This window comes from Chiloscyllium punctatum, chromosome 13, assembly GCF_047496795.1.
Source record: "Chiloscyllium punctatum isolate Juve2018m chromosome 13, sChiPun1.3, whole genome shotgun sequence".
NCBI classification, from domain to species: domain Eukaryota; kingdom Metazoa; phylum Chordata; class Chondrichthyes; order Orectolobiformes; family Hemiscylliidae; genus Chiloscyllium; species Chiloscyllium punctatum.
In genome coordinates this window covers 85,178,486-85,205,377 of record NC_092751.1, presented here as the reverse complement: position 1 = coordinate 85,205,377, position 26,892 = coordinate 85,178,486, and the positions used below count along the sequence as shown (strand labels likewise).

Genomic DNA, 26,892 nt, shown 5'->3' with positions numbered 1-26,892 from the left:
CCTTTAGAATTCTGGGGTGTAGTCCATCTGGTCCAGGAGATGGACTACATCCACCTTCAGGCCACTCAGTTTTTCTAGCCATCCTCCTTGGAGATGGCTCCTGACTCATACCACATTTGAAGTATTGTGTGCAGTGTTGGGCCCCATATCTCAGGAAGGATGCACTGGTCCTGGATCGTGTCCAGAGGAGGTTCACGAGAATGGTCCCAAGAACGAAAAGCTTAATGTAGAAGGAATGTTTGAGGACTCTGGGTTTATACTCGATGGAGTTTAGAAAGATGAGGGGGAGGATCTATTTGGATCTTAGAGAATACTGAATAGCCTGGACATAATAGACGTTGGGAAGATGTTTCCACGGTAGGAGAGACAAGGACCAGAGGGCAGAGTCTTAGAGTAAAGGGAAGACCTTTTAAAACAGATGAGGAGAAACGTCTTTAGCCAGAAAGTGGTGAATCTGGAATTCACTGCCACAGAAAGCTGTGGAGGCCAGATCATTGAGTATGCTTAAGACGGAGATAGATAGGTTCGTGATTGTCAGGGTGATCAAGGGTTACAGGGAGAAAGTGGAGAATGAGGTTGTGAAACTTATCAACCATGACTGAACTGCAGAGCAGACTCGATGGGCTGAATGGGCTATTTTCTGCTTCTATGTCTTATGGTCTTAAACTCAATGTCAGACATAGTACCTTCCCTGTCATAAATATGCTTCATCTCCAGATAGAATTGTGTAAAACAAAGAAAGGAAGGAAGTCTCACATTGTTATAAAAAGCTTACACAGAAATACTGTTCGGCACAAGGTGATGCCCAAGTTCACAGCATCAACTTACCACTTGCACAAAACGTTCATGCTTGTCCCTCAAGAATGAGGAATTATATTTTCAAACCAGTACATACAATAAGTGCTGTAAAATTGAGAAGTCAACACTAATAAAACAAAGTTTCAAACTGATTTGAAATGGGAAACAGCATCTTATTTTTCAAAAAGAAAACTTTATTGGAGGTGTGGGCTGTGAAATTATGGTGACTCAGTAACAAGCTAACTAAGTCAAACAAATGCTCATACAGGGCTAGATATTAAAATTTATGCCTACACAATTTCTACAAACAGCTATTAATTTTAGCATGACATATAAACTGCAATAATAAATTGCATTTCCCTCAGAGTAACTTGGTTGAACCGTTGATAACTCATTTTTAATTAAACCTCTGACAAGCAGATACAGCTGGACTAATGATATCAGCTCAGTAAAGTCATTGAACCCAATCATTTGGCAAGCACTAAGATCCCTGTTCAACAAGCAGAAGCACAGTGTTAACAATGTACAAGTAATCTTTTATTACTATTGCAGCTTGTCATGCTAGTTCACAAATGGTTAGTCAAGCACACGATCAGAAACTTAATCAGAGAATTATCTTATCTTTTTGGCTGCTTACCAACACTTATTTTGAACTGCCCATAAACTATAGATGCTTTTGGGGACAGCCTCAGAAGAAGTCCAGTAGAAACAGTCAACCAGTTTTACTAATGTATCAGAGAAATACCACTGTTGCTGGTGTTGTGCTCCATCTTATCCTAGGAAGTGCACAAGTACAAATGAATTGTACACACCATTGCAATTATCTCACCAGAATAAAACTCCCATTTTGAGAGGCACAGAACTCAGCATTGCTTCTGGACTGTAAAGGAAGGATATTGTGAAACTTGTAAGGGTTCAGAAAAGATTCAGAAAAGGTTCACAAGGATGTTGCCAGGGTTGGAGGGGTTGATCTATAGAGAGAGGCTGGGTCTGTTTTCCCTCAAGCATTGGAGGCTGAGGGGTGACCTTACAGAGGTTTATGAAATCATGAGGGGCATGGATAGGATAAATAAACAAGGCCTTTTTCCTGGGGTGGAGGAATCCAGAACTAGAGGGCATAGGTTTAGGATGAGAGGGACAAGATTTAAAAAGGGACCCAAGGAGCAACTCTTTCACACAGAGGTGGTGCATGTATGGAGGAAGTAACTAGCAGGTTAAATCAAGGATAGCTGATGGATGTATTTACCTGGACTTCAAAAAGGCCTTTGACAAGGTGCCACACAAGATGCCACTGAGTAAGATAAGGGTCCATCGTATTAAAGGCAAGCTGAATAGATAGAAGCTGGGCTGTCTGGTAGAAAGCAGAGAGTGGGGATAAAAGGGTCATTCTCAGGATGGCATTCTCAGTGGTGTTCCTCAAGACTCAGTGTTGGGACCACGTTTCACTTTATACATTAACAATCTAGATGAAGGAACTAAGGGCATTCTGGCTAAGCTTGCAGACGATACAAAAGATAGTTAAAGGGACAGCAGCAGGGAGACTACAGAAGGATTTGGACGGGTTAGGAGAATGGACAAAGAAGTGGCAGATGGAGTACAATGTGGGCAAGTGTGAGGTCATGCACTCTGTTAGGAAGAATAAAGGCATGGATTAGTTTCTAAATGGAGAAAAAAATTCAGAAGTCTGAAGCACGAAGACACTTGGGAGTTCTAGTCCAGGATCCTTTTATGGTAAACTTGCAGGTTGAGTTAGTAGTTAGGAAGGCAAATGCAATGATGAAATTTATTTTGAGAGGACTTGAATATAAAAGCAGGAATGCACTTCTGAGGCTCTATAAGGCTCTGGTCAGACCACATATCTCAAGAAGGATGTACTGGCCCTGGAGCAAGTTTAGAGGAGGTTCACAAGAATGGTCCCAGGAATAACATATGAGCAACACTCAAGGACTCTGGCTTTATATTCTATGGAGTTTAGAAGATTGAGGAAAGATCTAATTGAAACTTACAGAATACTGAATGGCCTGGACACAGTAGATGTTGGGAAGATATTTCCATTGGTAGGAGAGACTAGGACTCGAGGGCATAGAGTAAAGGGAAGACCTTTTAGAATTGAGATAAGGAGAGACTCCTTCAGCTAGAAAGGGGTGAATCAATGGAATTCGTTGCCACAGAAGGCTGTGGAGGCCAGATCAATGAGTATATTTAAGACTGAGATAGATAGGCTCTTCAGCATCAAGGATTACGGGAGAATAGGGTTGAAAAACTTATCAGCTATGATTGAATGCAGGAGCGGACTCAATGGACTGAATGGCCTAATTTCTGCTTCTGTCTTATGGAATGAGTTGCCAGAGGAAATGGTGGAGGCAGGTACAATTACAACATTAAAAGGCAATTAGGAGGTTTGGTTATAGGCCAAATGCTGGCAAATGGATGACTCTGGTCAGCATGGACAAGTTGGACTGACGGGTCTGTATCTGTGCTGTACATCTCTATGAGTGTATCTGGCTTTGTAACTCTGCTTCAGATTAAAATCACACTGAAGCAATGTAAGTGAATTTATATGATAATTATAGGAACGCCTTTCCATTATTGGGGATGGAGGGCATTCTAAAATGATACAAAATGATATATGGAGAGAAAGAAAGAGCTTTCTTGAAGTAACAACAATGTTTCTAAACACTTGTTTCTTAGTTCTGCTGAGTCTTTGCTCTCTTGTCCCAACACAACCTCTTTTCTTCTAAAGCATCACCATCTCAGCTCTATTCTCAGAGTTGGATTATGCCTCAGCCAATAGCACAACAACCCCAAATACCAACACCACCCATGTTCAAACCTCACAATCATTTAAAACTGCTACTTCAAAAATCTTATGCCTTCATTATTTTACACATGGTTTCACAGATTGTTTTACTGACACTACTGTAGTTTTCCTCGCAAATCGATTTGCTCCGATTAACAGCAGCTGCTTGAGTCAAATCTCAGACAAATGCAAACCATTAAAAACACCTGGGAGGTAGGACAAAGTACATTCTTGTCTCCATGGCTAAATCACCAAAGGCTGATGATCATAGTACTAATATGGAGCTTCTTCAACACCTCTAGGACTAGTATGCTGTCATGGTCAGGAAGGAGAGATTCCATCCAGAGTGAGACATGGTCCAAGTGAGTACATAATGCACGGAATTTGGAGACTGCATGGGAATTCAGCACAGTAAGAAAGCGGTGCTTGTTTGGTGCTTTTCTGGATCACAGTCTCTAAGATCTTTTTACAGATAAATTGAAGCCCAGAATTGGGGTCCCAGCACAAAGGAAAGATTGACATCAGAGGAAAACCTTAAGTGGTTGGTTACAGCTACTAATTTGACCATCTATTATTAGTTACTTTCAGACTGAAGTTAAATAGGGAAAATATTTACAGATTACAAACCTACAGACCAGTAGGAAGTTCTTAATTTGATTTTTAAAAACTAAGTAAATGAAACAGTTGTAGGGTTGGGGTCAATGTGTTGTACCTGCATGGCGTGGGAGCAGGTGGTTCACAATGACCACAAGTGCTGGTTTGCTTGAGGAATTCCAGCTCAGAGTTGAAGAACTAAAGTCATGTGTGATGGGGGAGAGATCTCTGTTTCAGAATAATCACATCCCTTAGATTAACTCCCTTGAATTTAAGCGATGATTAGGGACAGAAGGATGTGACTATGACAGAAGCAGGTTGAGGGGTCCAGCCTCAGCCCTTGAACTTGTCGAACAGGTTTGAGATTCTTGTTCCCTCTGTGGAAGACAGCAGGGACTGTACAGGGAGCCAGTCAAGACTGGGCGAGAAAAGAGAAATGTTGTAGACAGGGAAATACAGATTGGTCTCTTTGACCAGGATCGAGAATCCCAAAGGCTGTGGTGCCTGCTTCGTACTAGGGTTCAGGATATTTCATTTGGGCTTCAGAGGAACTTGAAGTGAGAGGGGTATGATTATGATCCACGCAGGTACTAACAATATGGCTAGAAATAGAAACAATGTTCCGAGGGAATATAATTATTAAGGGTTAAATTAGAAAGCAGAACCAAAAAGGTAATAATCTCTGGATTACAACCTGAGCTATGAGCTAATTGACAGAGGGCCAACAAGATTAAAGACAAACACGTGACTCAAAGACTGGAGAAACAGGTTCAAATTCCTGAGGCATCAGTACTGGGAAAGTAAGAAACCGTTCTGATGAGACAGGCTCCACCCGCGGAGTCCTGGCAAATCACATAACTGAGGTTGTGGATAGGGCTTTAAACTAAATTGTTGTTGGGGGTTGGGGGAAGCGGGGGGTGGTTAGCAATTGCATGGAGAATTCTGGGAAGGATTGTGGGGGGTTGGGAGTTGCTCAGAGGTAATTAATGTATCCAAGACACATAATAAGAGGGAGCATGGGAAAGACTCAAGAATCTAGTTTCAGGCACAGCAGTTAAGAAGGTGGACAGACAAATCAGGACTAAGAGTGCTGTACTTAAATGTATACAATCAACGAAACAAAGTAAATTAGCTTATAGTACAGGTTGAAATTGGTACGTATGATGTTGCAGGTTGCACAGAGACATGTCTGGAAGGGGATCAAGACTGGGATCTAAAGTACAGATGGGACGGGTTACCATGCTAGTAAGAAATGAAATTACATTGATAGCAAGAAGTGTTATAGAGGTAGAAGGCATAGAATCTGTGTGGGTAAAGTTGTGGAACCAAAAGGCAAAAAGAACCGATGACAATTACTTACAGAGCTGCTAGCAGTAGTCAGGATGTGGGGCAGAAAATAAATCAGGAAATAGAAAAGGCAGGCAAGAAAGACTATTACAATAATCATGGGGTCTTCAATATGAGGTGAACAAAGAAAATCAGGTTGATAGCGGACCCCAAGAAAAGGAATTAGTGGAATGTCTATAAGATTTGTTTTGGAGCAGTTGGTGGTAGAACCCACTAAGGAACAGGCAATTTTGAATTTGGTGATGCGTAAGTGAGGCAGACTTGACTGGGGAGCTTAAACTAGGGAACCCATTGGCAGAAGTGACCATAATATGACAGAATGCACCCTGCAGTTTGAGGGGAGAAGCTGGAATCAGGTGTAATAGCATTACAATTGAGTAAAAGTATGTACAAGGACATGAGGGAGGAGCTGACCAGGATTGATTAGAAGGGGAGCCTAGCAGGGAAGATAAAGACACAGTAACAGCAGGAATTTCTGGGGAAAATTTCACAGCAGAAATTCATCCTAAGGATTTTAGATCAGAGTGGTGCTCTTCAGTCCTCACTTGTGCCTAGTTGATTTTAACCATACTGCAAATTCTGTCGCAAGGATGCCTACCTTGAAGAATGATTTGGAGATGCCGGTGTTGGACTGGGGTGTACAAAGTTAAAAATCACACAACACCAGGTTATAGTCCAACAGGTTTAATTGGAAGCACACTAGCTTTTGGATCACCTGATGAAGGAGCGTTGCTCCGAAAGCTAGTGTGCTTCTAATTAAAACCTGTTAGACCATAGCCTGGTGTTTTGGTTTTTTTTAAAACTTTGTACCTTGAAGAAGTTCTCCTCCTCTCTCCACAAGAATCTCAGTGTGTCTCTCTCTCACCGTAACCCCCAGGTCATCTCCTCTGCCCTGAAGCTCTTCAACCTTGTACTGAAACAGATTTGCACCTATTGTATGCTTTGCTACCTTCCCCCGCCCTCCTCTCTGACCTATCACCTCCATCCCCACCCCCATTCACCAATTGTATGCTTTGTTACCTTCTCCCCAGCCCCACCCCCTCCCCGTTTATCTCTCCACCCTGGAGGCTCCCTGCCTCTATTCCTGATGAAGGGCTTTTACCCGAAACGTTGATTTTCCTGCTCCTCTGATGCTGCTTGACCTGCTGTGCTTTTCCAGCACCACTCTGATCTAAATTCTGAATGTGGATAAACCACCTGGACCAGATGGACAGATGGACTACACCCCAGAGTTCTGTAGGAGATTGTGTAGGCACTGGTGGCTATCTTTCAGGAAGAACCAAAGTCAGGGAGGGTCACAGAGGACTGGAAAATGGCTAATGTAACCACCTTTGTTTAAGAAGGAAGCAAGACAGAAGGCAGGAAAATGTAGGCTTGATAACCTGACCTCAATTGAAAGTCAGATTTTAGACACCATTATTAAGATAGGTTTGCGGAATACTTGGAATTGTGTGGTGAAATAGGGCTGAGTCAACACGACTTCTTCAAGGACAGATCTGTTTGAATTACCTGCAAGTTAGACAAAGGAGAGCCAGTGGATGTGATCTATTTGGATGTCCACAAGGCCTTTGACAAGGTGCCGCACAGGAGGCTACATAAGAGCTCATTATGATCAGGACAAGGTACTGACATAGATAAAAAGGATTGACTGACTGACAGAAGGTAAAGAGTAAGTACAAAGAAGTCTCTTTCAAGATGGCTGCTGGTGACCAGTGGAATTCTGCGGTGGTCAGTGTTGGAAATAACTTGCATTCAGTACATTTACAAATTAAGCATTAGACTAAGGCAAGACTCCTTAGAATTTCAGTCAACAAATTGTCCTGTACTTCATCTCCCTATTGTACCCTTTGGATCACCATCAAGAACAGCCTGAACCATTGACAGTTGCTCACAATCCTGCATTTTGCTGCTACATAACTTAAATCTCAACCTTATTACATGACACCAATCACATTTATATTAGTAGTTCATATAACTGTAACTCTCAATTTTATGCCCAATATGTAATGCAAATACTTCAAAGTATGATACAGGAGCATTCTAAAATAAATATGACAATGAGTGATTGAAGGAGGTACAAGATCAGATTACCAAAAGCTTCATCAGAGTGCTGTACTGAAAGTAGTAAAGTTAATTAGCGAGATGGAGCAAAAGTCCAAATACTGGCCCCAATGTAGTTCATAGCTTAGTGATTATATTGTGGATGCTCAAAAGGCCAATATTAGATAAGCGTAGATATCTTAGAGCTGTAAGGCTGGAGGACATTGCAGAGATTGGGATGAGTAAAACAACCGAGGTACTTGAAAACAAGGTGGAACAATTTAAGAAACAAGACATGGCTGGATGGGGGGTGAATGCAGGTCAGCAAGAACTGGGAAGCTTGGTGAACAGGGATCATCTCAATTTCAAATAAGGTAGAATATTCACCATGTCATCAGTTCCAATGCCCTTCCTGACATCCCACTCACAGCTTCTTACACCATACAGCTCGTGTGCTTCTCCTTCCCAAGATCTATTCATATTACTTCCTAGTAGGGACACACTTTCAGCCTGTACCTGCCTAAATGAACTGATTTCTTTCTACCTTGACTGTTTTTGTATCTCCTTGTCTAGTTGCTACCGACATTTGAGACTCTTTTGATGACCTCCAACATTTTATGAATTTCCAATTCCTTGACCACATCGACCTCCTCTTTATTGCAGACATCTAATCTCTACAGGTCAACACTCACTATAATTCAGAGCTCTCTACTTCATCAAACTGAGGCCCAATTATATTCCATTCTCCACTGGCCCTCCTGGCTGAGCATGTTGTCATTCTAAATGTGATGATATGTGCCTTTAAGAGGGGTTTATTCTGTCCTGTTTCCCTTGGAGGGGGTTGGTGTCAACTTGGTAGCGAGGTGTCTGCTCCATGGAAAGCAAAGAAATAGCTTTGGTTCATACTGACTGAGGGTTTTAGTTTTACTTTCAGTTATTGAAGTTGGGGTTTTTGGAATTGAAGCTGCTAGATACAGCTCTCTCCCCATTTCTCTGCTGCAAAAGCTTGAGTTCTCTTTCGATTGCTAGATTCATTATTTTTTTTTTCCCTTTCTTCTGGACTGGAGGAGATAGCAAGCGAGAGAAATTTGTTTTGCTGAATTTGCTTTTGCCAATGGTGCATTTATAGGATACTGCTGTGTTGGAACAGTTGATAAATAGTAATAAAATAATATATTATTTAGCTAAGTATTTCAGTAGAGTTAAAGTTATGTCAATTCTTCTTCTCTTGTTTGTATTTGAACTGTGGTGTAAGAATAAAATGGATTTTGCTTAAACTGTAGTTTGACCAATCAAATCATATCTGGAACACAGCACCTTCCACTTGTCTCTGAATAAGATACAAATTAGAGTCCAGGCTACCTCCTTAATATACTTTGAGGGGATTTGTATTTGTCTTGTCTGTATCACTGAACAACTTATTCTTTCACTTTATTCAGTTTCTTCGAATGAAGGGTATTGCTACGAATACCTGCGTTAGCTTTAGTTATACCTATCTTTCCACGGGACACTAAATATTTCTTATTCCAGTACTACAAAGAGCCTCACACAGCTATTTTTGTGGAACACTTTTGACTATTTTGGTGCCATGTTCTCACCCAGAACTGGAAAGCTGCACACATTTTGCTTCTAATTTTTTCCTCTTTCTCAGCTTCATTCACTTTTTCCTTCTATTCTTTGAATTTATTGTCCATTTCGGATGCTAGACAACCAACTTATATCTATTATAAGCCCACTGACTCCTATAGCTATTGTGGACAACTCTTTAGAACTGAGATGAGGAGGCATTTCTTCACCCAGAGGGTGGTGAATCTGTGGAACTTGCTGCCAAAAGATGAGGTCAGGCCAAGTCATTGGGTGTACTTAAGATGGAGATAGATAAATACTTGATTAGTAAAGGGGATCAAATTTTGCTTGTTTATTTTTCTTTCCGCCAGCTGCTCACCCTCTCCAAGCACACTTTGTTTTGTTTTTATTTTGTTGCCTCATCATTTCCTTTGACTCGGAAGGACTAACAATTCTGTCACTTAATTTCTCCTGACTTCCATTTCATCACTGACCTTTCTTCAGTCTTTGCCCCACCTGTCCTGTGCTCAACAAGCATTGCACCTTTAATTTCTCTTAGTCCTAATGAAAAATGCAGAACTTTAAATGTTGACTGTTTCTCTTTATACATAGATGCTACGTAAACCTGCTGACTTCTCCCAGCATTTTCTGATTTTATTTCTAAAGATGTTCCTAATGTTTTTGATGGTGGTATCACATTCAAGCTGGTAGAAAATTACCTTTTGAATATGGTAAGAGGTGGGGATGAGGGAATCTTATCGTGGTTCTGGAAGGGAAAGGAATGGGTGAGAGCAGAAGTGTGAGGAATGTGTAATGGAGTGTACTGGAAATAACAGTAGATTGCACTGTCAATTGCAGGAACCAAAATTGACCATTTTCTCTAGGGTGTGCTAAACACTGCTAATTTTTAATTAAGTCCACGTAACATCATTGAGCTTGCTCTTACTACACTTAAATGTTAGTTTCCTGAAAATGATTAATGTACTGTTCTGGTTTCTGAAATTGATGTAATAAAACGGCTTGTATTGTCTCCAAGAGCTATTCAGTATAGTACATTCAGGAAGTAGCAGCGTGTGGAGAGAAATAAAAGCCCCAGCAATCAGACAATGACTTCCTGTATGAGCTTCCTGGAGTCAGAAATCCAAAGGTTCAGTGTACTGCTGCCAGCATTCAACACAATTCTTTGGATCACCAATTGTATTGCTGTTCCTCATTTTGTTTTAACCAGAAACTGAAAGTCTACATTTTCCAGACTTTACTTAAATATGAAATAATCCAAAGCAATGACTGTTGATGGAGATGCGAATAATAGGATAGGTTTCTCCAAAATTAATAGATTAACATGCACTTAAAACTGGCTTTTAAAATTTTTCACTGATCACCTGGACAAGTTTGTCATTTATAGATACTAAGATGTCCTGAGAGCTCAGATGACATCAATACAATTCAGGGATTCTTTGGCAAAAGAACTTGGGGATAAGTTTGATACACTATCAGTTTAATTGAATAATGCTAGATTTTTGAACTGCTCTGTCAAAAATTTGTTTAATCTGTGCACATTACCTCAAAAATGCTGGTACCTTTGACAGAAATCACGTTAGTTAAATATATATTCAAGATTGAAAATATAAGCTTAGTAGTTAAAGCAAGACTTGCTACATAGTTAGCCTTTTCTACTTTTATTGCCAATTTCCTGAAGGGACTGTCATTTCCAAAGCAAACATGTCCCTCATGATCCATCTGTGCATTTGCAATTGCACCTATGATATCATGCCAGCATAACATAATATTTTAAAGCAATTGGTAATATCTTGCAAGTAGAGCAAAGACAGTAAATTTCTTCAAAATCAGCACACTTCTGGTAACTGTTAAATATCCAGGTCTCTCCAAAGGGTCGGTGAGGTGTTAAAATTGTAACTCAGAGGCTATTTAACATGAATGCTGATTTGCATTGAAACTTATACAATAATTATAATTGTTGCGATGTGTTACCGGAACTAAACCAACTATTTTAAAATATACTTTGAGAAATTGTTGTAGTCTGAAGTTCTTGTGGCAAACTCCACTTAATGAAGGTGTTGCGAATAAATGTAGCATTTTCTGAATAGGAATAGGCCACTTACCAACTGAGCGAAAGTGAGTACTGCAGATGCTGGAGATTAGAGTCAAGAGTGAAAAGCACAGCAGGTCAGGCAGTATCTGAAGAGCAGGAAAATCAATGCTTCAGGCAAAAGCCCTTCATCCCGAATGAGGCTGGGAACCTCTGGGGTGGAGACATAAATGAGAGGGGGGTGGGGCTGGGAGGAAGGGAGCTGAGTGTCCAAGAGGTGGATGGAGGTGGGGGTTAAAGTGATAGATCAGAGGGGAGGGTGGTGCAGATAGGTGGGAAGGAAGATGGACAGATGGGACAGGCCATGAGGATGGTGCTGAGCTGGAAGGTTCGAACTGGGGTAAATGTAGGGGGGAGGGAAAATGAGGAAACTGGTGAAATCTACATTGATGCCATGGGGTTGGAGGGTCCCGAGGCAGAAGATGAGGCATTCTTCTTCCTCCAGATGTCAGGTGGTAAGGGAGTGGCGACAGAGGCCGCCCAGGACTTGCATGTCCTCAGGAGAGTGGCATGGGGAGTTGAGATGTTTGACCCCAGGACCATGAAATTGGTTGGTGTGGGTGCCCTGGAGATGTTGTCTGAAGTGCTCTACGAGTAGGTGTCCTGTCTCCCCAATGTAGAGGCGACCGCATCGGGATCTATGGATACAGTGAATGATGTGTGGCAGTGCAGGTGAAATGTTGATGGAAGGCTCCTGTGGGGCCTTGGATGGAGGTTGGGGAATGGAGGGGGAGAAGAGGTGTGGGTGCAGGTTTTGCAATTCCTGCTGTGGCAGGGGAAGATGCTGGGAGGGGAGAGTGGGTTGTTATGGGGCATGGACCTGATGATGTAGTCACGGAGGGAACGGTCTTTACGGAAAGCAGATGGGGTGCAGAGGGAAATATACCTCCGGTGGAGGGGTCTGTTTGTAGGTGGGGGAAACGGCGGACGATGATGTGATGTATACCGACGTTGGTGAGATGGAAGATGAGGACCGAGGAATTCTGTTCTCGTTGCAGTTGGAAGGGTGGGATTGGAGGGTGGAGGTGCAGAAAGTGGATGAGATGCTCTGGAGGGCATCATCAACCACATGGGAGGGGAAATTGCAGTCTTTAAAGGAGGACGCCATCTGGGCTGTTCTGTGGTGGAACTGGTCCTCCTGGGAGCAGATGCATTGGAGGCGGAGGAATTGGAAATAAGGAATAGCATATTTGCAGGAGGCAGGGTGGGAGGAGGTGTAATCCAGGCAGCTGTGGGAGTTGGTGGTTTTGTAGAAAACATCAGTGTTGAGTCAGTCACCAGTGATGAATTGGAAAGATCCAGGAAGGAGAGAGAGGTGTCAGAGATGGTCCAGGTGAATTTAAGGTTGGGTGGAATGTGTTAGTGAAGCTGATGAACTGTTCACCTGGCGAGGTGGTACCAATGTAGTCATCGATGTAGCGAAGGAAAAGGTGGGAAGTGGTGCTGGTGTAACTGTGGAAGATAGACTGTCCCACATAGCCGACAAAGAGACAGGTATAGCTGGGGCCCATGGCTACCCCTTTCGTTTGGAGAAAGTGGGACATTTCGAAGGAGAAATTGTTGAGGTTGAGGACCAGTTCAGTCAAATGAATAAATGTCAGTTGAAGGGTACTGGTGGGGACATTGGGAGAGAAAGAAACAGAGGGCTTGGAGGCCCTGGTCATAGCGATGGAGGTGTATCGGGACTGGATGTCCATGATGAAAATGAGGGTCTGGGGACCAGGGAAATGGAAGTCTTGGAGGAGGAGGGGGGCATGGGTGGAGTCGTGAATGTATGTGGGGAGTTCCTGGTCCGGGAGGGATAAGACAGTATCGAGGTAGATGGAGATGAATTCGGTGGGGCAGGAGCAGGCTGAGACGATAGGATGGCCGGGTAGTCAGACTTGAGGATCTTGGGTAGGAGGTAGAATCGGGTGGTGCGGGGCTCCCAAATTATGAGGTTGGAAGCTGTGGGTGGCAGATCCCCTGAGGTATGGGCTGGGAGATGATGGTTTGGTGATGGGAGGTAAGATTGTGTTCAAGGGTGGTACCTGGCTTCAGTGATGTAGAGATCAATGCGCCAAACTACCACTGCATCCTGCCCCCCCCACCCCCTCCTTGCAGTCATCCAGTCCCGATACACCTCCATCAGCCATGACCAGGGCCTCCAAGCCATCCGTTTCTTCCTCTGCCGACATCCCCACCAGTACCATTCCATGGACAATCTTATTCGTTTAGCTGAACTGGTCCTCACTCACAACTTTGAATCCTCCCACTTCCTCCAGACGAAAGGGGTAGCCATGGTCACCCGCATGGGCCCCAGCTATGCCTGTCTCTTTATCGGTTACGTGGAACAGTCTATCTTCCGCAGTCACACTGGCGCTACACCCCATCTTTTCCTCTACTACATTGATGACTGCATCGGCGCCACCTCATGCTCCCACATGGAGGTTGAACAGTTCATCAACTTCAACACATTCCATCCCAACTTCAAATTCACCTGGACCATCTCTGACACCTCTCTTCCCTTCCTGGACCTTTCCCCCTCTATCAGTGGTGACCGACTCAACACTGACATTTTCTATAAACCCACAGACTCCCACAGCTACCTGGATTACACCTCCACCCATCCTGCCTCCTGCAAAAATGCGATCCCTTATTCCCAATTCCTCCGCCTGGGTCGCATCTGCTCCCAGGAGGACTAGTTCCATCACAGAACAGACCAGATGGCCTCCTTTTTTTAAAGACTGTAATTTCCCATCCCACGTGGTTGATGACTTCCTCCAAAGCATCTCATCCACTTCCCGCACCTCCACCCTCGAATCCCACCCCACCAACCACAAGGACAGAAACCCCGGTCCTCACCTTCCACCCCACCAATCTCCGCATATATAGCATTTCCGGCACCCACCCCCGGAGATATATTTCCCTCCCCACTCCTTTTTTGAAAGACCATTCCCTCAGTGACTACCTAGCCAGGTTCATGCCCCGCAACAACCCACCCTCCCCTCCCAGCACCTTTCCCTGCCACAGCAGAAATTGCAAAACCTGTGCCTACATCTCCCCCCACATCTCTGTCCAAGGCCCCAATGGAATCTTCCACATCCATCAAAGTTTCTTCAGCCCTTCCACATGTCATTTACTGTATATGTTGCTCCGGATGTGGTCGCTTCTACATTGGGGAGACAGGACACCTACTCGGACAGCACCTCAGAGAACATCTCTGGACACCTGCACCAATGAACCCCCACTGCCCCATGGCCGAACACCTCAACTTCCCCTCCCACTCTGCCGAAGACATGCAGATTCTGGTCCTTCTCCATCGGCATTCCCTTACCACCTGCCACCTGGAGGAAGAAGAACGCCTCATCTTCCGCCTCGGGACCATTCAACCCCATGGCATCAATGTGGATTTCACCAGTTTCCTCATTTTCCCTCCCAACACCTTACCCCAATTCCAACCTTCCAGCTCAGCACCGTCCTCATGGCCTGTCCCATCTGTCCATCTTCCTTCCCACCTATCTGCACCACCCTCCCCTCCGATCTATCACCTTTACCCCACCTCCATCCACCTATTGCACTTTTCAGCTACCTTACTCTCCCATTAATCTCTCCACTCCAAAGGCTCCCAGCCTCATTCCTGATGAAAGGCTTTTGCTTGAAATGTCGATTTTCCTGCTCCTCGGATGCTGCCTGACCTGCTGTGCTTTTCCAGCACCACACTCTTGACCTTTACCAACTGAATTTGTTTCGTCACTCAATTAGATCATTACTGACAGGTACCTTAAATATATTTACTTGCTTTGAATCCATAGCCTTTCATAGCATTACTCAATAAAAAGCTTTAGAGGGTAGGAATTCTGCTGGGATATGTCCCAATTTCCATTTATTTTCTGTATCAGCCAATATCTCATTGAATGATAGAGCAGACTCAAAGGGTCTTCTCCTGCTCCTGTTTCTTATGTTCTTATTTTCCACTATCAAATCAAAGGCTGATGACATTCACTGTGGTATTACTATCACTGCCCCATCTGATTCTTAAAGTTGTAAGGTATCAAACTCTGATTGTAAGGCTCAGTTGCCCATTTGTTAAATGAATTCAGTCATCCAATGAGCCTAAATTTAGTAAGGTTTTGTTCATCTATAACTTAGTGATGAACCCTACTACATACAAATCTAAATCATTTGGATGCTTTTAAACTTGAGAGGGTGCAGAAAAGATTTATGGGGATATTGTCAGAACTGGGAGGTTCTATAACCTATAGGGAGAGGCTGGGTTTTTCTCTCTAAAGCATTGGAGACTGGGAGATGACTTTTGTAGAGGTTTATAAAACAATGTGGGACATGGATGGGATGAACAGCCAAAGTCTTTTCCTAGGGAGAGGGAGTCCAAAACTAGAAGGCATGGGCTTAAGGTGAGGGGGGAAAGATTTAAAAAGGACATGATAGGAATTTTTTTCACAAAGAATGTGGTGCGTATGTGGAATGAGCTGCTAGAAGCAGTGGTAGGGGTGGTACAATTACAGCATTTAAAAAGGCACCTGGGTAGGTACATGATTAGGAAGGGTTTAGAGAGATATAGGCCAAGTGCTGACAAATGTGACTCTGACAGATTGGGATGTCTGGTCAGCGTGGACAGGTTGGACCAAAAGGTCTGTTTCCATGCTGTATGACTCTATGCTCTAACTGGATTTCTCTAGGACTAAACATCAACCTAGCTGAGAAGGCAGTGATTTGCTCATGAGGCTGGTATAATGCAAAATAAAAATGTCTGGATTAAAAGATCACCAGTTTACAAGACACTGTGATCCACGTGGAAACACAAATTCAAAACTACAATTAAGGGGAAATATACAAAAATACGCAATTAGTGCTTCATTTGCTTAATCATAACAGCACCATTTACAATTTACAATACTGTAGATTCAATAAAATCATGATAATTTTCCACTCAACCCAATTTTTCTATCCTAATGCTAAATTTCTTGATTCCACAGGTATCCAAAAATCTCTCTATTTCTACCTTGAAGAGACTGAATGATTAACACAGGCATGGACTGCAGAAAGTCCATATCTTTGGAGCCACGTGGCAGAAAACCAGCAAAGCAGAAACATTTCTGTGCTTTGGATCATTAGACCAAACCTCAAAGGCAGGTACACTTTAGACTGGCGTCTGGTGTAATGAAATTTATGACACACAGTGGAGTCAATATGCAATCTGAGTACAAATTACATATTCTTCTTGTTTCTCTCCTGTACACTCCCACCACATCTCCAAATCAAAAGCTCAAAAATATAGTGGACACATGAGTGAACATGATATCTTTTAAAAATAGATTATTTTTCCTTTCAAAACATTTAATTCCTAATTAGTGCAACACTTGTAAAACAACACTGAAAAATTTATAGCATCTTTAATTGTCCCTAGGCCCTTCACACAAAATTTGACATTGTGATAACATAGGGAATATATCAGGTAATCAGGGATTTTTGGGTCAACTTACAGCATGTGGACTGCAGCAGTTCAAGCAGCTCACTACTACCTTCTCAAGGGCTGCTATAGACAGGAAATAAATACTGGCCAGAAAAAAAACAAGCATGTGTACAAGGTGGCCTTTTGGCCCATTGAGTCCACACTGACCCTCTGAAAAGCATCCCACCAGGACCACCCGTACCTTATCTCTGCAACCCTCCAGGTCCCATGGCCAGTCCACATAACCTGCACATCTTTGGACACAAGCCTCTTCAAAAAGTGTTTAAAGAGAGAGAAAAGGAGAGTGCAAGGTTCAGGGAGAGAATTACAGAATTTGGAACTGTGTACAGCTGTCAATAGCAGAGTATTGAAAATCAAGGACTAAAGGGAACAAGATTTGAGCTTACCTTGAATTTGCAAAATCAGTAGTAGAAAGGTCCCAAGAACACCAGTCCTATGCACACTCATTCCTGTTGTTGTTCTAGCTCCCCAAGCCACTCCAAGTAGGTACATGTATCTTAGGGATTCGGTTCAGGAAAACGGGACTACAGGAAGATGATGGCTTCTATTACTTGGTCCAATAGTTGACTACCCTGAAAGAAAGCAGGTCAATATGGAGTCAAAAGCACTTACACCCAAATAACATTGACAAATTTTAATCTTTCAACAGGAAAGCTAGAAATTTTCATTTCATAAAGCGTTCAGACAAATGTTGAAAGGATTCACCAAAAACTAATCCATTTTGAGTTCAATGCAACCATATGGCATTTCATTCTAAACACGTCTCCATCCACTCTACCATTTTATTGAGGCATTAGCAAGGAAGAATATTAGTTTTAATTTAAATGGAAAATGCCCGAAATACTCAGGACTCAGAAAACAAGCATTAATACTTCAAGTCTGATGAAAGGTCACAGATCTGAAACATTAACTTATTTTTTATCTCCACAGATTCTGTCAGTTTGCTTATACATAAATATATAACTACAGAATGTTGACCACACAGAAGTCCATTTGGTTATTCATGTCGTGCAGGCTCTCTGCAAGATCAACACACCTAGCAACGCTCCACAACTTGCTATCTGTAACCATACAAATGCTCTCTTTTTAGATAATGATCTAATTCCTTTTTGATATCACAACGGAATCCGCCTCCACCACATAGTCTCTCAGGCAGTACATTCCAGATCTTAACAACTTGGTGTGTAAAGAAGCATTTCTTCATGCTGTCATTGCTCCTTCAGTCAATCACTTGAAATCTGATGCCTCTGGTTCCTTCTTTACAGGAACCATTGGCTTTTAGGAAATATATTTAATTTGGAGAAAGGAAAGAAAAAAAAAGAAAAGGTTATGAAGGTTCCTAATAATTTTTCTCTGACTTCCAGAGAGTGGGAAGACTATATATGACTTGCTTTATTAAGTGCATATTCCTGTTAGAGATTGATATCATTAAGTTTTGGCATTATAACTAGGAATAATTATAAACACCAAATTATCTTTTGCTAAAAACTGAATGATTTCACCTCTAGATAGCTTTAATGGAGTAAGAATCTGAAGTCTCCCAACTTGATTGCCAGATTGTGACTTAAGATAACAATTACAATAATCAACTCTATAAAGTGAGGTATGCCACAAAGTTGTTAGCCAATTAAACTGAATCACTGGTCTACATCCAGCTACTCCACAAAAGTAATTCTTTTGCAAAGTTATTAAACAAGATCATTAATACTATCACACATCTATCGAACAAATTAAATACTTTACCAGTAAGGAAGGGCATTTAGATTTGTATAAAATGCCATCACAGCACTTGAAAAGAAATTACAAGATCCGACCAGGCCATCTAGCCTGCTTAATTTATGTTGACGTTGGTCCTCCATGAATTGGGAGTGTCCTACATTGCTCCCATTTCCCTTTATAACTTTTTTCTCCAACCAGCTAAATTATTCCTAGACTTTGATGCAATCGCCACTTCAACCATGAATTCCATCATGAAGTATAGCATCCATCCCTTCCTTCATAATTTAACATCTCAATTAAACCAACCATCAATGCCCATTACCAGCATATCCTGAACTCATTCTGAAGTTGTATCATGTTTGCTTGAAATTGTACTGAATTCACCATAACTCCAGCCTTAGATAAAGGGACAACGATCAAGAAAACCTCCAAATACTACTTTATAACTGAATAAATTTGGCATTTAGTGTCATCTCTGAAGATCATTTATTAGCTTATAAAACATAAAATCGCATTTTCAGGAAGCAGGGCTTGGCAGATTATCAACCATATAATTTATGAACAGCAGCATCAGTAATAATATTAAACTCTGGAAAATTATCATCAACTTTCATACAACTACCTTAAAGGCTTCAATCTACAGCACATTACCCTCACAACATTTTCACCTCACATTTAAATGATGAGTATCACAATTTAATCACTTTTTACAGTTGAACCGACATAAATTGCCTGGATTCCTCTAACAAACAATATGTCATTATTCTCCAGTGACGGTGAATAAATCCTAGGTCGCGCTAGTTTTCCGTTCCTATCACCGTTAGTTTGTTTTGAGCACAGTTTTTAAAAGGGGTGTTGGTATACAATATTTAAGCTTTTTTTTCCTCTAAGGGTTACATGTTTTTGATACAAATAGTCTTGCAAAGACTTTGCGCCTAATTTCGTTCTGGGGATGGGTAACAGAGGATGAAATTGTTTCTGGGTGTTGAACCCATCCCAAAGAAAATGATGCTTGTGATTTTTACTGCAATAGCCAACTGAGGGCCAGACAACAGGTCAATGTTGAATTAAAATCACTGAGTAAACTTTCAATGTAGGAGGGATAGTCAAGAGAAGATCCAGCTCGAAAGGAGTAGTAGGCTGCAATGAGCTTAGTTATAGAGACATCCAGGCCAACGATGTGTGAGATGGTGGTGGAGTTCTACATGGCACCTGGTAGTCCCCAACAGGTCCAGCCATCAATATTAATCTTTTCTGTCTGAACCTGGAGACTACTTCAATTGACTGCTTTTAAATGCACAAAATGTAGGCATATCAGTGTAGTTTTGAGGCAGCATTGCATCATTTGCAACATTTAACTGAGGCTCCTTCTGCCTTCTCAGCTGGTTATGAAATACAGTCTCACTAAACCATTTGCACAGAAGGGGAGTAGCCAATCCACCAATCTTACTAAATGCAGATGCCCTGGTCAAGGCTGCACTGTTGTTTGTGTAGCATTGGTGCGTGTAAATTGGCTCCAACATTTACTACAGTAATAACAATACTTCAAAACTAAAGTTGCAAACCACTCCAGAATGTCCTGAGGTTATAGATGAACTATATCAATCTAAGTTCCCAACTTATAAGTTATGAATTAGTGCAGTTAAGATCATTCAAAATAAATTCTAACGGGAGGGAAGGCAGAGGGTGGCAAATTATAAGCCACTTAACCTGACCTCGTTAGATTTTAGGGTCTGTTATTAAGGATGAGACTGCAGAGTACAGAGTCAATACAGTTTCATCAAGCGGAGGCCATGCCTGACAAATCGGTTAGAATTCTTTGAGGGAGGGTATCCAGCAAGTTAGACAAACGAGAGTCAGTGGACATGATCTATTTGGATTTTCAGAAGGCCCTCTGACAAATGTTGAACAGGAGGCTGCTAAATAAGATAAGGGGCTGCTAAATAAGATAATGGTATTATGAGCAAGGTACTAGCATGGGTAGAGGATTGGCAGAAAGCAGAGAGTGGTTATAAAGATGGAAGCCAGTAACTGGTTGAGTTCTGCATGGATCCGTGTTGGGACCGTAACTATCCACCTTGCATATTAATGATCTTGACAAAGCAAATTATGGCATTGTTGCTAAGTCTGCAGATAACACAAAGTTAAGTGAAGAGACGAGCGGTGTTGAAGATGCAAAAAGGCTGCAGGAGGACTTGTATAGGCTAAGAGAGTGGGCACAGAAGTGACAGACAGAATACAATGCAGCAAATTGTGAGGTTATGCACTTTGATAAGAAGAATAGAAGCATAGAGTCATAGAGATGTACAGCATGGAAACAGACCCTTTGGTCCAACCCACCCATACCAACCAGATATCCCAATATAGTCCCCACCTGCCAGCTACCGGCCCATATCCCTCCAAACCCTTCTTATTCATATACCTATCCAAATGCCTCTTAAACGTTGCTATTGTACCAGCCTCCACCACTTCCTCTGGCAGTTCACTCCATACACGTGTATGTGAAAAAGTTGCCCCTTAGGTCTCTTTTATATCTTTCCCCTCTCACCCTAAACCTATGCCCTCTAGTTCTGAACTCCATGACCCCAGGGAAAAGACTTTGCCTATTTACCCTATCCATGCCCCTCATAATTTTGTAAACCTCTATAAGCTCACCCCTCAGCCCCAGGGAAAACAGCCTCAGCCTGTTCAGCCTCTCCTTATACTTCAAATCCTCCAACCCTGGCAACATCCTTTTAAATCTTTTCTGAACCCTTTCAAGTTTCACAACATCTTTTCGATAGGAACAAGACCAGAATTGCACGAAATATTCCAACAGTGGCCTAACTAATGTCCTGTACAGCTGCAACATGACCTCCCAACTCCTGTACTTAATACTCTGACCAATAAAGGAAAGCATACCAAACGCCTTCTTCATTATCCTATCTACCTGCGACTCCACTTTCAAGGAGCTATGAACCTGCACTCCAAGGTCTCTTTGTTCAGCAACACTCCCTAGGACCTTACCATTAAGTGTATACGTCCTGCTAAGATTTGCTTTCCCAAAATGCAGTACTTCGCATTGATCTGAATTAAGCTCCATCTGTCACTCCTCAGCCCATTGGCCCAGCATAGATTATTTTTCAAATGGGAAACGTTTTGGAAATCTGAAGCACGAAGGGACTTAGGAGTCAGAGTTCAGAATTCTCTTGAGGTTAACACGCAGGTTCAGCTGGCAGTGAGGAAGGCAACTGCAATGTTAGTATTCATTTTGAGAGGGCTAAAATACAAGAACAGGAATGTACTGCTGAGGCTGTATCAGATCTAGTCAGACTACATTTGGAATTTTGAAAGCAGATTTGGCCCTATACGTAAGCAAGGATGCACTGGCCTCGAAGGGAATCCAGAGGAGGTTTCCAAGAAAGATTCCAGAAATGAAGGGCTTGTCATATGATGAGTGGTTTAGGACCCTCGGACTGTATGTGTTGGATGAGGAGGGGATCACTTTGAAGCTTACAGAATACTTACAGGCCTGACAGAGTGGGCATGGAAATGATGAGTCTACTATTAGGAGAGATTAGGACCCAAACACAAAGCCTCCGACTGAAAGGATAACTGTTTAGAACTAAGATGAGGAGGAACTTCTTCAGTCAGAGGGTAGAGTGTCTGTGGTATGCATTGACATAGATGGCTATGGTTGCAGACTCATTGAGCATATTGAAGAGATTCTTGATTAGTATGCGAAGCAAGGGTTAACAGGGGGAAGGCAGAAGAATGGGGTTGAGAACCAAATCAGCCACCATCAAATGGCAGAGCAGACTTGATGGGACAAATGGCCCAATCTAGCTCCTTAAATCTTATTGTCTTATGGTTTTATGGCTAGCAGATAAGTGAGGAACTACAGGTTGAGGGGGTAGCTTTCCAGATTGTGGAAAGAGTGCCAGGTGCTTGAGGTGTGTAAACTTTCCAAAAGGTGCAAAAAGGCATGTGATTCTGGTGCTAAATTAGTAGTGATTCAGAGAAATATTCTGTGTACCTAGGTATGAAACGCACCATGACACATGGTGAAATTTGAATTCAATGACAACCTGAAATTAAAAAAAGTGTTGTGTTTGTCATAAAAACACTTTTGGTCCACTTTAAGGAAGGAAATCTGGCATGCTAAACAGGTCTGAAATGGCTGTAAATCCACTCAACTGTATCAATTGCAAGGCAGAAATAGAAACATTTTTAATCTATTTGAAAATTAAGGAGGAAAAGGCAGGAAAGTGGAGTTGAGGCTTATCAAATCAGCCAGGATCTCATTGAATGGCAGAGCAGACTCATAGGCTGAATTACCTTCTTCTGCTCCTATGTCTTATGGCATGCTACCTCGGAGTTCAAAATTAGAGGGCATTTTTTAAGGTGACAGGGGAACGATTTAAAATGGACCTGCGGGGCAACTTTTTCACACAGCAAATGGTTTCTTTGCAGAATGAATGGCCAGAGGAAGTGGTAGATGCAGGTACATGACATGTACATGAAGGAAGGGTTTAGAGGGATATGGGCCAAATGCAGGTAAATCAGACCAGTTTAGTTTGGGAAATTTGATTGGTAAACTATTAATTTAGACATATGACTGCTATTTTTCACTCATCACCGCCCGCCCAACCCCGGTAGAATGCGATCTAAATTATCGGTAGTTGGGTCCCAGTGCGATACTTTATATATAGGTCTTCCTCCTTGGGAAAAGTATTATTTTTGAAGTTGTTCCCAAGGGTATATAGATATTACTTTAAAACCACAGGTGAACAGAATCATGATTTAAAAAGCGACTTCTTGGCAAATTGACTGTACATTTTGGATAAAAAATTGCAAGGATCATTTTTAAGATATTGAAAAGGGAGTAAACAACCAAATCAGTTTACTGCTTGACATTCACTAAGATGTCTGCCTGTCTATGTTGAGACTGTCTGTAAATCAAAGGCCGACAGATAATGGAATGCTAAGAACCAAACAGTAATTAAATAGATTCAAGTCTCGACACAAGGCTACACCCTTCAGTGCACAATCTTGTATCTCTATTTAAACTGAAGCTTTGGTTCACAACGGGAAGAGAAGGAGGCATGCTTAATACCCACTTCAAATTTTTCACTAAATTCCTACCACATGTAGGAATCAGTACAGTAGCTTCCATCTTCCCATAGAGGTAAATATGAGCCCTTATCATTTTGATAAATTCTAAACAGTTCCATGCACAAAGGATAATCCTGTTTCAATCATGTTGTGCAATCATGATAACCATGGGGTTTGATGTGTGGCCTCAATGTATACTATGTCTTTGTAATAATGTGAAGAAAATATAATTAGCTGCTACAAAGCTACTGAAACAACCTCTGTAATTAAATAGTTAGTGCAGCACAAAGCAGATTTATGGTCAGATGAATAGAAAACTGTAATTGCCTTTCTTTGGCCTCTTGTTTTTGTGGGCATGACCTACTACCCCTGTCAGCCTGGCACTACTATTTTTGAATGGCTAAACATGTCTAAAATATTTGTTGAAGGATACGCAGCAATTACCAGTGGCCATTTCCACCATTAATAACGACCCATAAGAAAAGACAAATCGAGTTATGTATTTTGTTTTAATTGTTTTCTGAGCAGCATTCATGAGCATGATTAATTAATGGCGTAGTGAGGAGACTCGTGTCATATTTTATTTTCACAAAGAGAAATAACCCATGAACCTAGTTTACACACATCCATGACTTTTATAATGGTGAAGAAACAAAACAACTCCCTTACTACGAAGAACAACCAACAAAACCCCAAAGAGGACAGAACAAAATCAATGTCTCAAATGTGGGTAGTGACAGATTCCCATGTCAGTCTGTTGAGTCTAAAGGGTGTTGGGCCATTTCTAAGACACTGAACACATTGTCATGCTGGCCGAATCACCCCCCTATCATGAGGCAGGACACTCCAAATTGTTGTAATCCAGGTCTATCCATTGCCTGATTTTTTGGGTCATGCATCAAGCAGGAAGTCATACTCGAATTATTGTGAGACAATACAATCATAGAAATGTACAGATTGGCACAGAAATGCACTACATGAAATTTAAATTGGGCTTTGAAGTACAACTGTAGTTCACTGAGAGGTTCACTGTTACACCCCTCAAACCACATGGTGTAGCTGAAATAAAAACTTTTATAACCAATTTACAGCTAATGTTACTCAAATAGACAACTTCAAATTTCAGATGTTGGGCCTTTTTCATTGTCAGTATGGAGAAGCCACAAACCCAGTGATGTTTAGAATACAGTATGGCCACCAGAATCACTTCCACATAGTATAAACAGAAAATGCTATGAAGATTCAGGTCAGGCAGCACATGTGGAGCGACAACACGTTGACATTACTGGTTGGTACTTTTTATCATGATTGTGATAGGGGAAAAGAGACAAGATGAAATGACAGAAGTAAGGCAAGGTGACTCAGTGGTTAGCACTGCTGCCTCACAGCACCAGGGACCTAGGTTTGATTCCTGCCTCGGGCAACTGTCTGTGGGGAGTTTGCACATTCTCCCCCTGTCTACGTGGGTTTCCTCTGGGTGCTCCGGTTTTCTCCCACAATCCAAAGATGTGCGGGCCAGGTGAATTGGCCATGCTAAATTGCCCATAGCATTAGGTACATTAGTCAGGGGTAAATATAGGTGAGGGGAAATGGGTCTGGATGGGTTACTCTTTGGAGGCTTTGTGTGGACTTGTTGGGCTGAAAGGCCTGTTTCCAAACTGTAGGTAATCTAATCTATAAAATAATCTATAATGGTGGTGCATTTCAAAAGATGGGTGGTGGTAGTGGTGAGGCAAGTATATAAAAAGACGATCTGTATGGACGGTACTTGTGACAGCACCTTATACCCAAAAGCAATGACGTGGGAGGGGTAGTTGTGATGTGACTTCAATTTTAATGTTGAGTTTTGAAGGTACTTCATTCAAAGATAATTTGCCCTTCTTCAAGCTTGTATTGAGCTTCACTGGAACAATACAGGAGGCAGAGCATACAGTAGAGCAGAATAGAACATAGAACAGTACAACACAGTACAGGCCCTTTGGCCCACAATATTGCGCTGAGCATTTATCTTAATCTAAGATCAACCTAACCTACACACCCCTCAATTTACTGCCGTCCGTGTGCTTGTCCAGCAGTCGCTTAAATGTCCCTAACGTATCTGACTCTACCACCGCCACTGGAAGTGCATTTCACGCACCCACGACTCTCTGTGTAAAGAGCATCTTTCTGACATCTCCCCTCAACCTTCAACCAATCACCTTAATATTATGACCCTCCGTGACAGCCATTTCTACCTTGGGGAAAAGTCTTTGTCTATTTATCTAAGCCTGCGCCAACTCGAAGACACCTCCTTCTACTGTCCCCTCGACCATGACCTCACCTCCCATCACCAAACTATTATCTCCCAGACCATCCACAACCTAATCACCTCTGGGGATCTCCCACCTACAGCCTCCAACCTCAGTCAGAGAACACCACACTGCCCAATTCTACCTCCTACCCAAGGTTCACAAATCTGACTGCCCTGGTCAACCCGTTGTCTCAGCCTGCTCCTGCCCCAATGAACTCATCTCTACATACTTTGATACCGTCCTGTCCCCCTTAGTCCAGGAACTCCCCACCTACATTTTCCTGCTCCTCGGATGTTGCCTGACCTGCTGTGGTTTTCCAGCAACACACTCTCAACTTATATCCCTCTAAAACCTTCCTAGTCAAGTACTCATCCAGATGCCTTTTAAATGCTGTAATTGTACCCACTTCTACCACTCCCTCGTGCAGCTTATTCCATATATGCACCACCCTCTGTGTGAAAAAGTTACCCATCAGGTCCTTTTTAAATCTTTTCCCTCCCACCTTAAACCTATGCAATCTAGGTTTGGAATCAATCACCCTAGGAAAAAGACCTTGACTATTCATCCTATCTCTATCCCTCACCATTTTATAAACCTTTACAAAGGTCACCTTCCAGTCTCTGGTGCTCCAGGGAAAAAAGCCCCAGCACTTCCCAATAACTTAAACACCCCAGTTCCGGTAACATCATTATAAACCTTTTCTGCACCCTCTTAAGTTTGAAAACACCCAAATGATTTAGATTTGTATGTAACAGTGTTCATCACTAAGTTAAAGAGAGTCAGAAACAGACCCTTCAGTCCAACACTTCTGAGTCGTCCAGATACCCTAAATTGATCTAGTCTCATTTGCCTGTATTGGCCCATATCCCTCTAGATCCTTGCTATTCATTTACCCATCCAGATGCCTTTTACATGTTGTAATTATACCAACCTCTACCACTTCCAGCTGGACAATATGAAAATTGCTTTGGTGGAAGGATAGCCTTAGATATAGGAGGATATTGATGGGCTGATCAATGGCATAAGGAATTCAATCTGGAAAATTATGAGGTGATGCACT

General features: G+C 42.1%; 1 protein-coding gene across 6 annotated transcripts in view; it reads right to left on the bottom strand.

The window, feature by feature from the left end:
* Positions 1 to 26,892, bottom strand: part of bmpr1aa (bone morphogenetic protein receptor, type IAa) — a 261,621-nt gene that overhangs the window by 47,947 nt on the left and 186,782 nt on the right. For all 6 annotated transcript variants that reach the window (XM_072583060.1, XM_072583059.1, XM_072583062.1 and 3 more), the window contains one exon: positions 17,115 to 17,300. In XM_072583060.1, coding sequence (XP_072439161.1) covers positions 17,115 to 17,220 — 106 coding nt within the window. In that variant the 5' untranslated portion in view covers positions 17,221 to 17,300. The remainder of the gene's footprint in view (positions 1 to 17,114; positions 17,301 to 26,892) is intronic.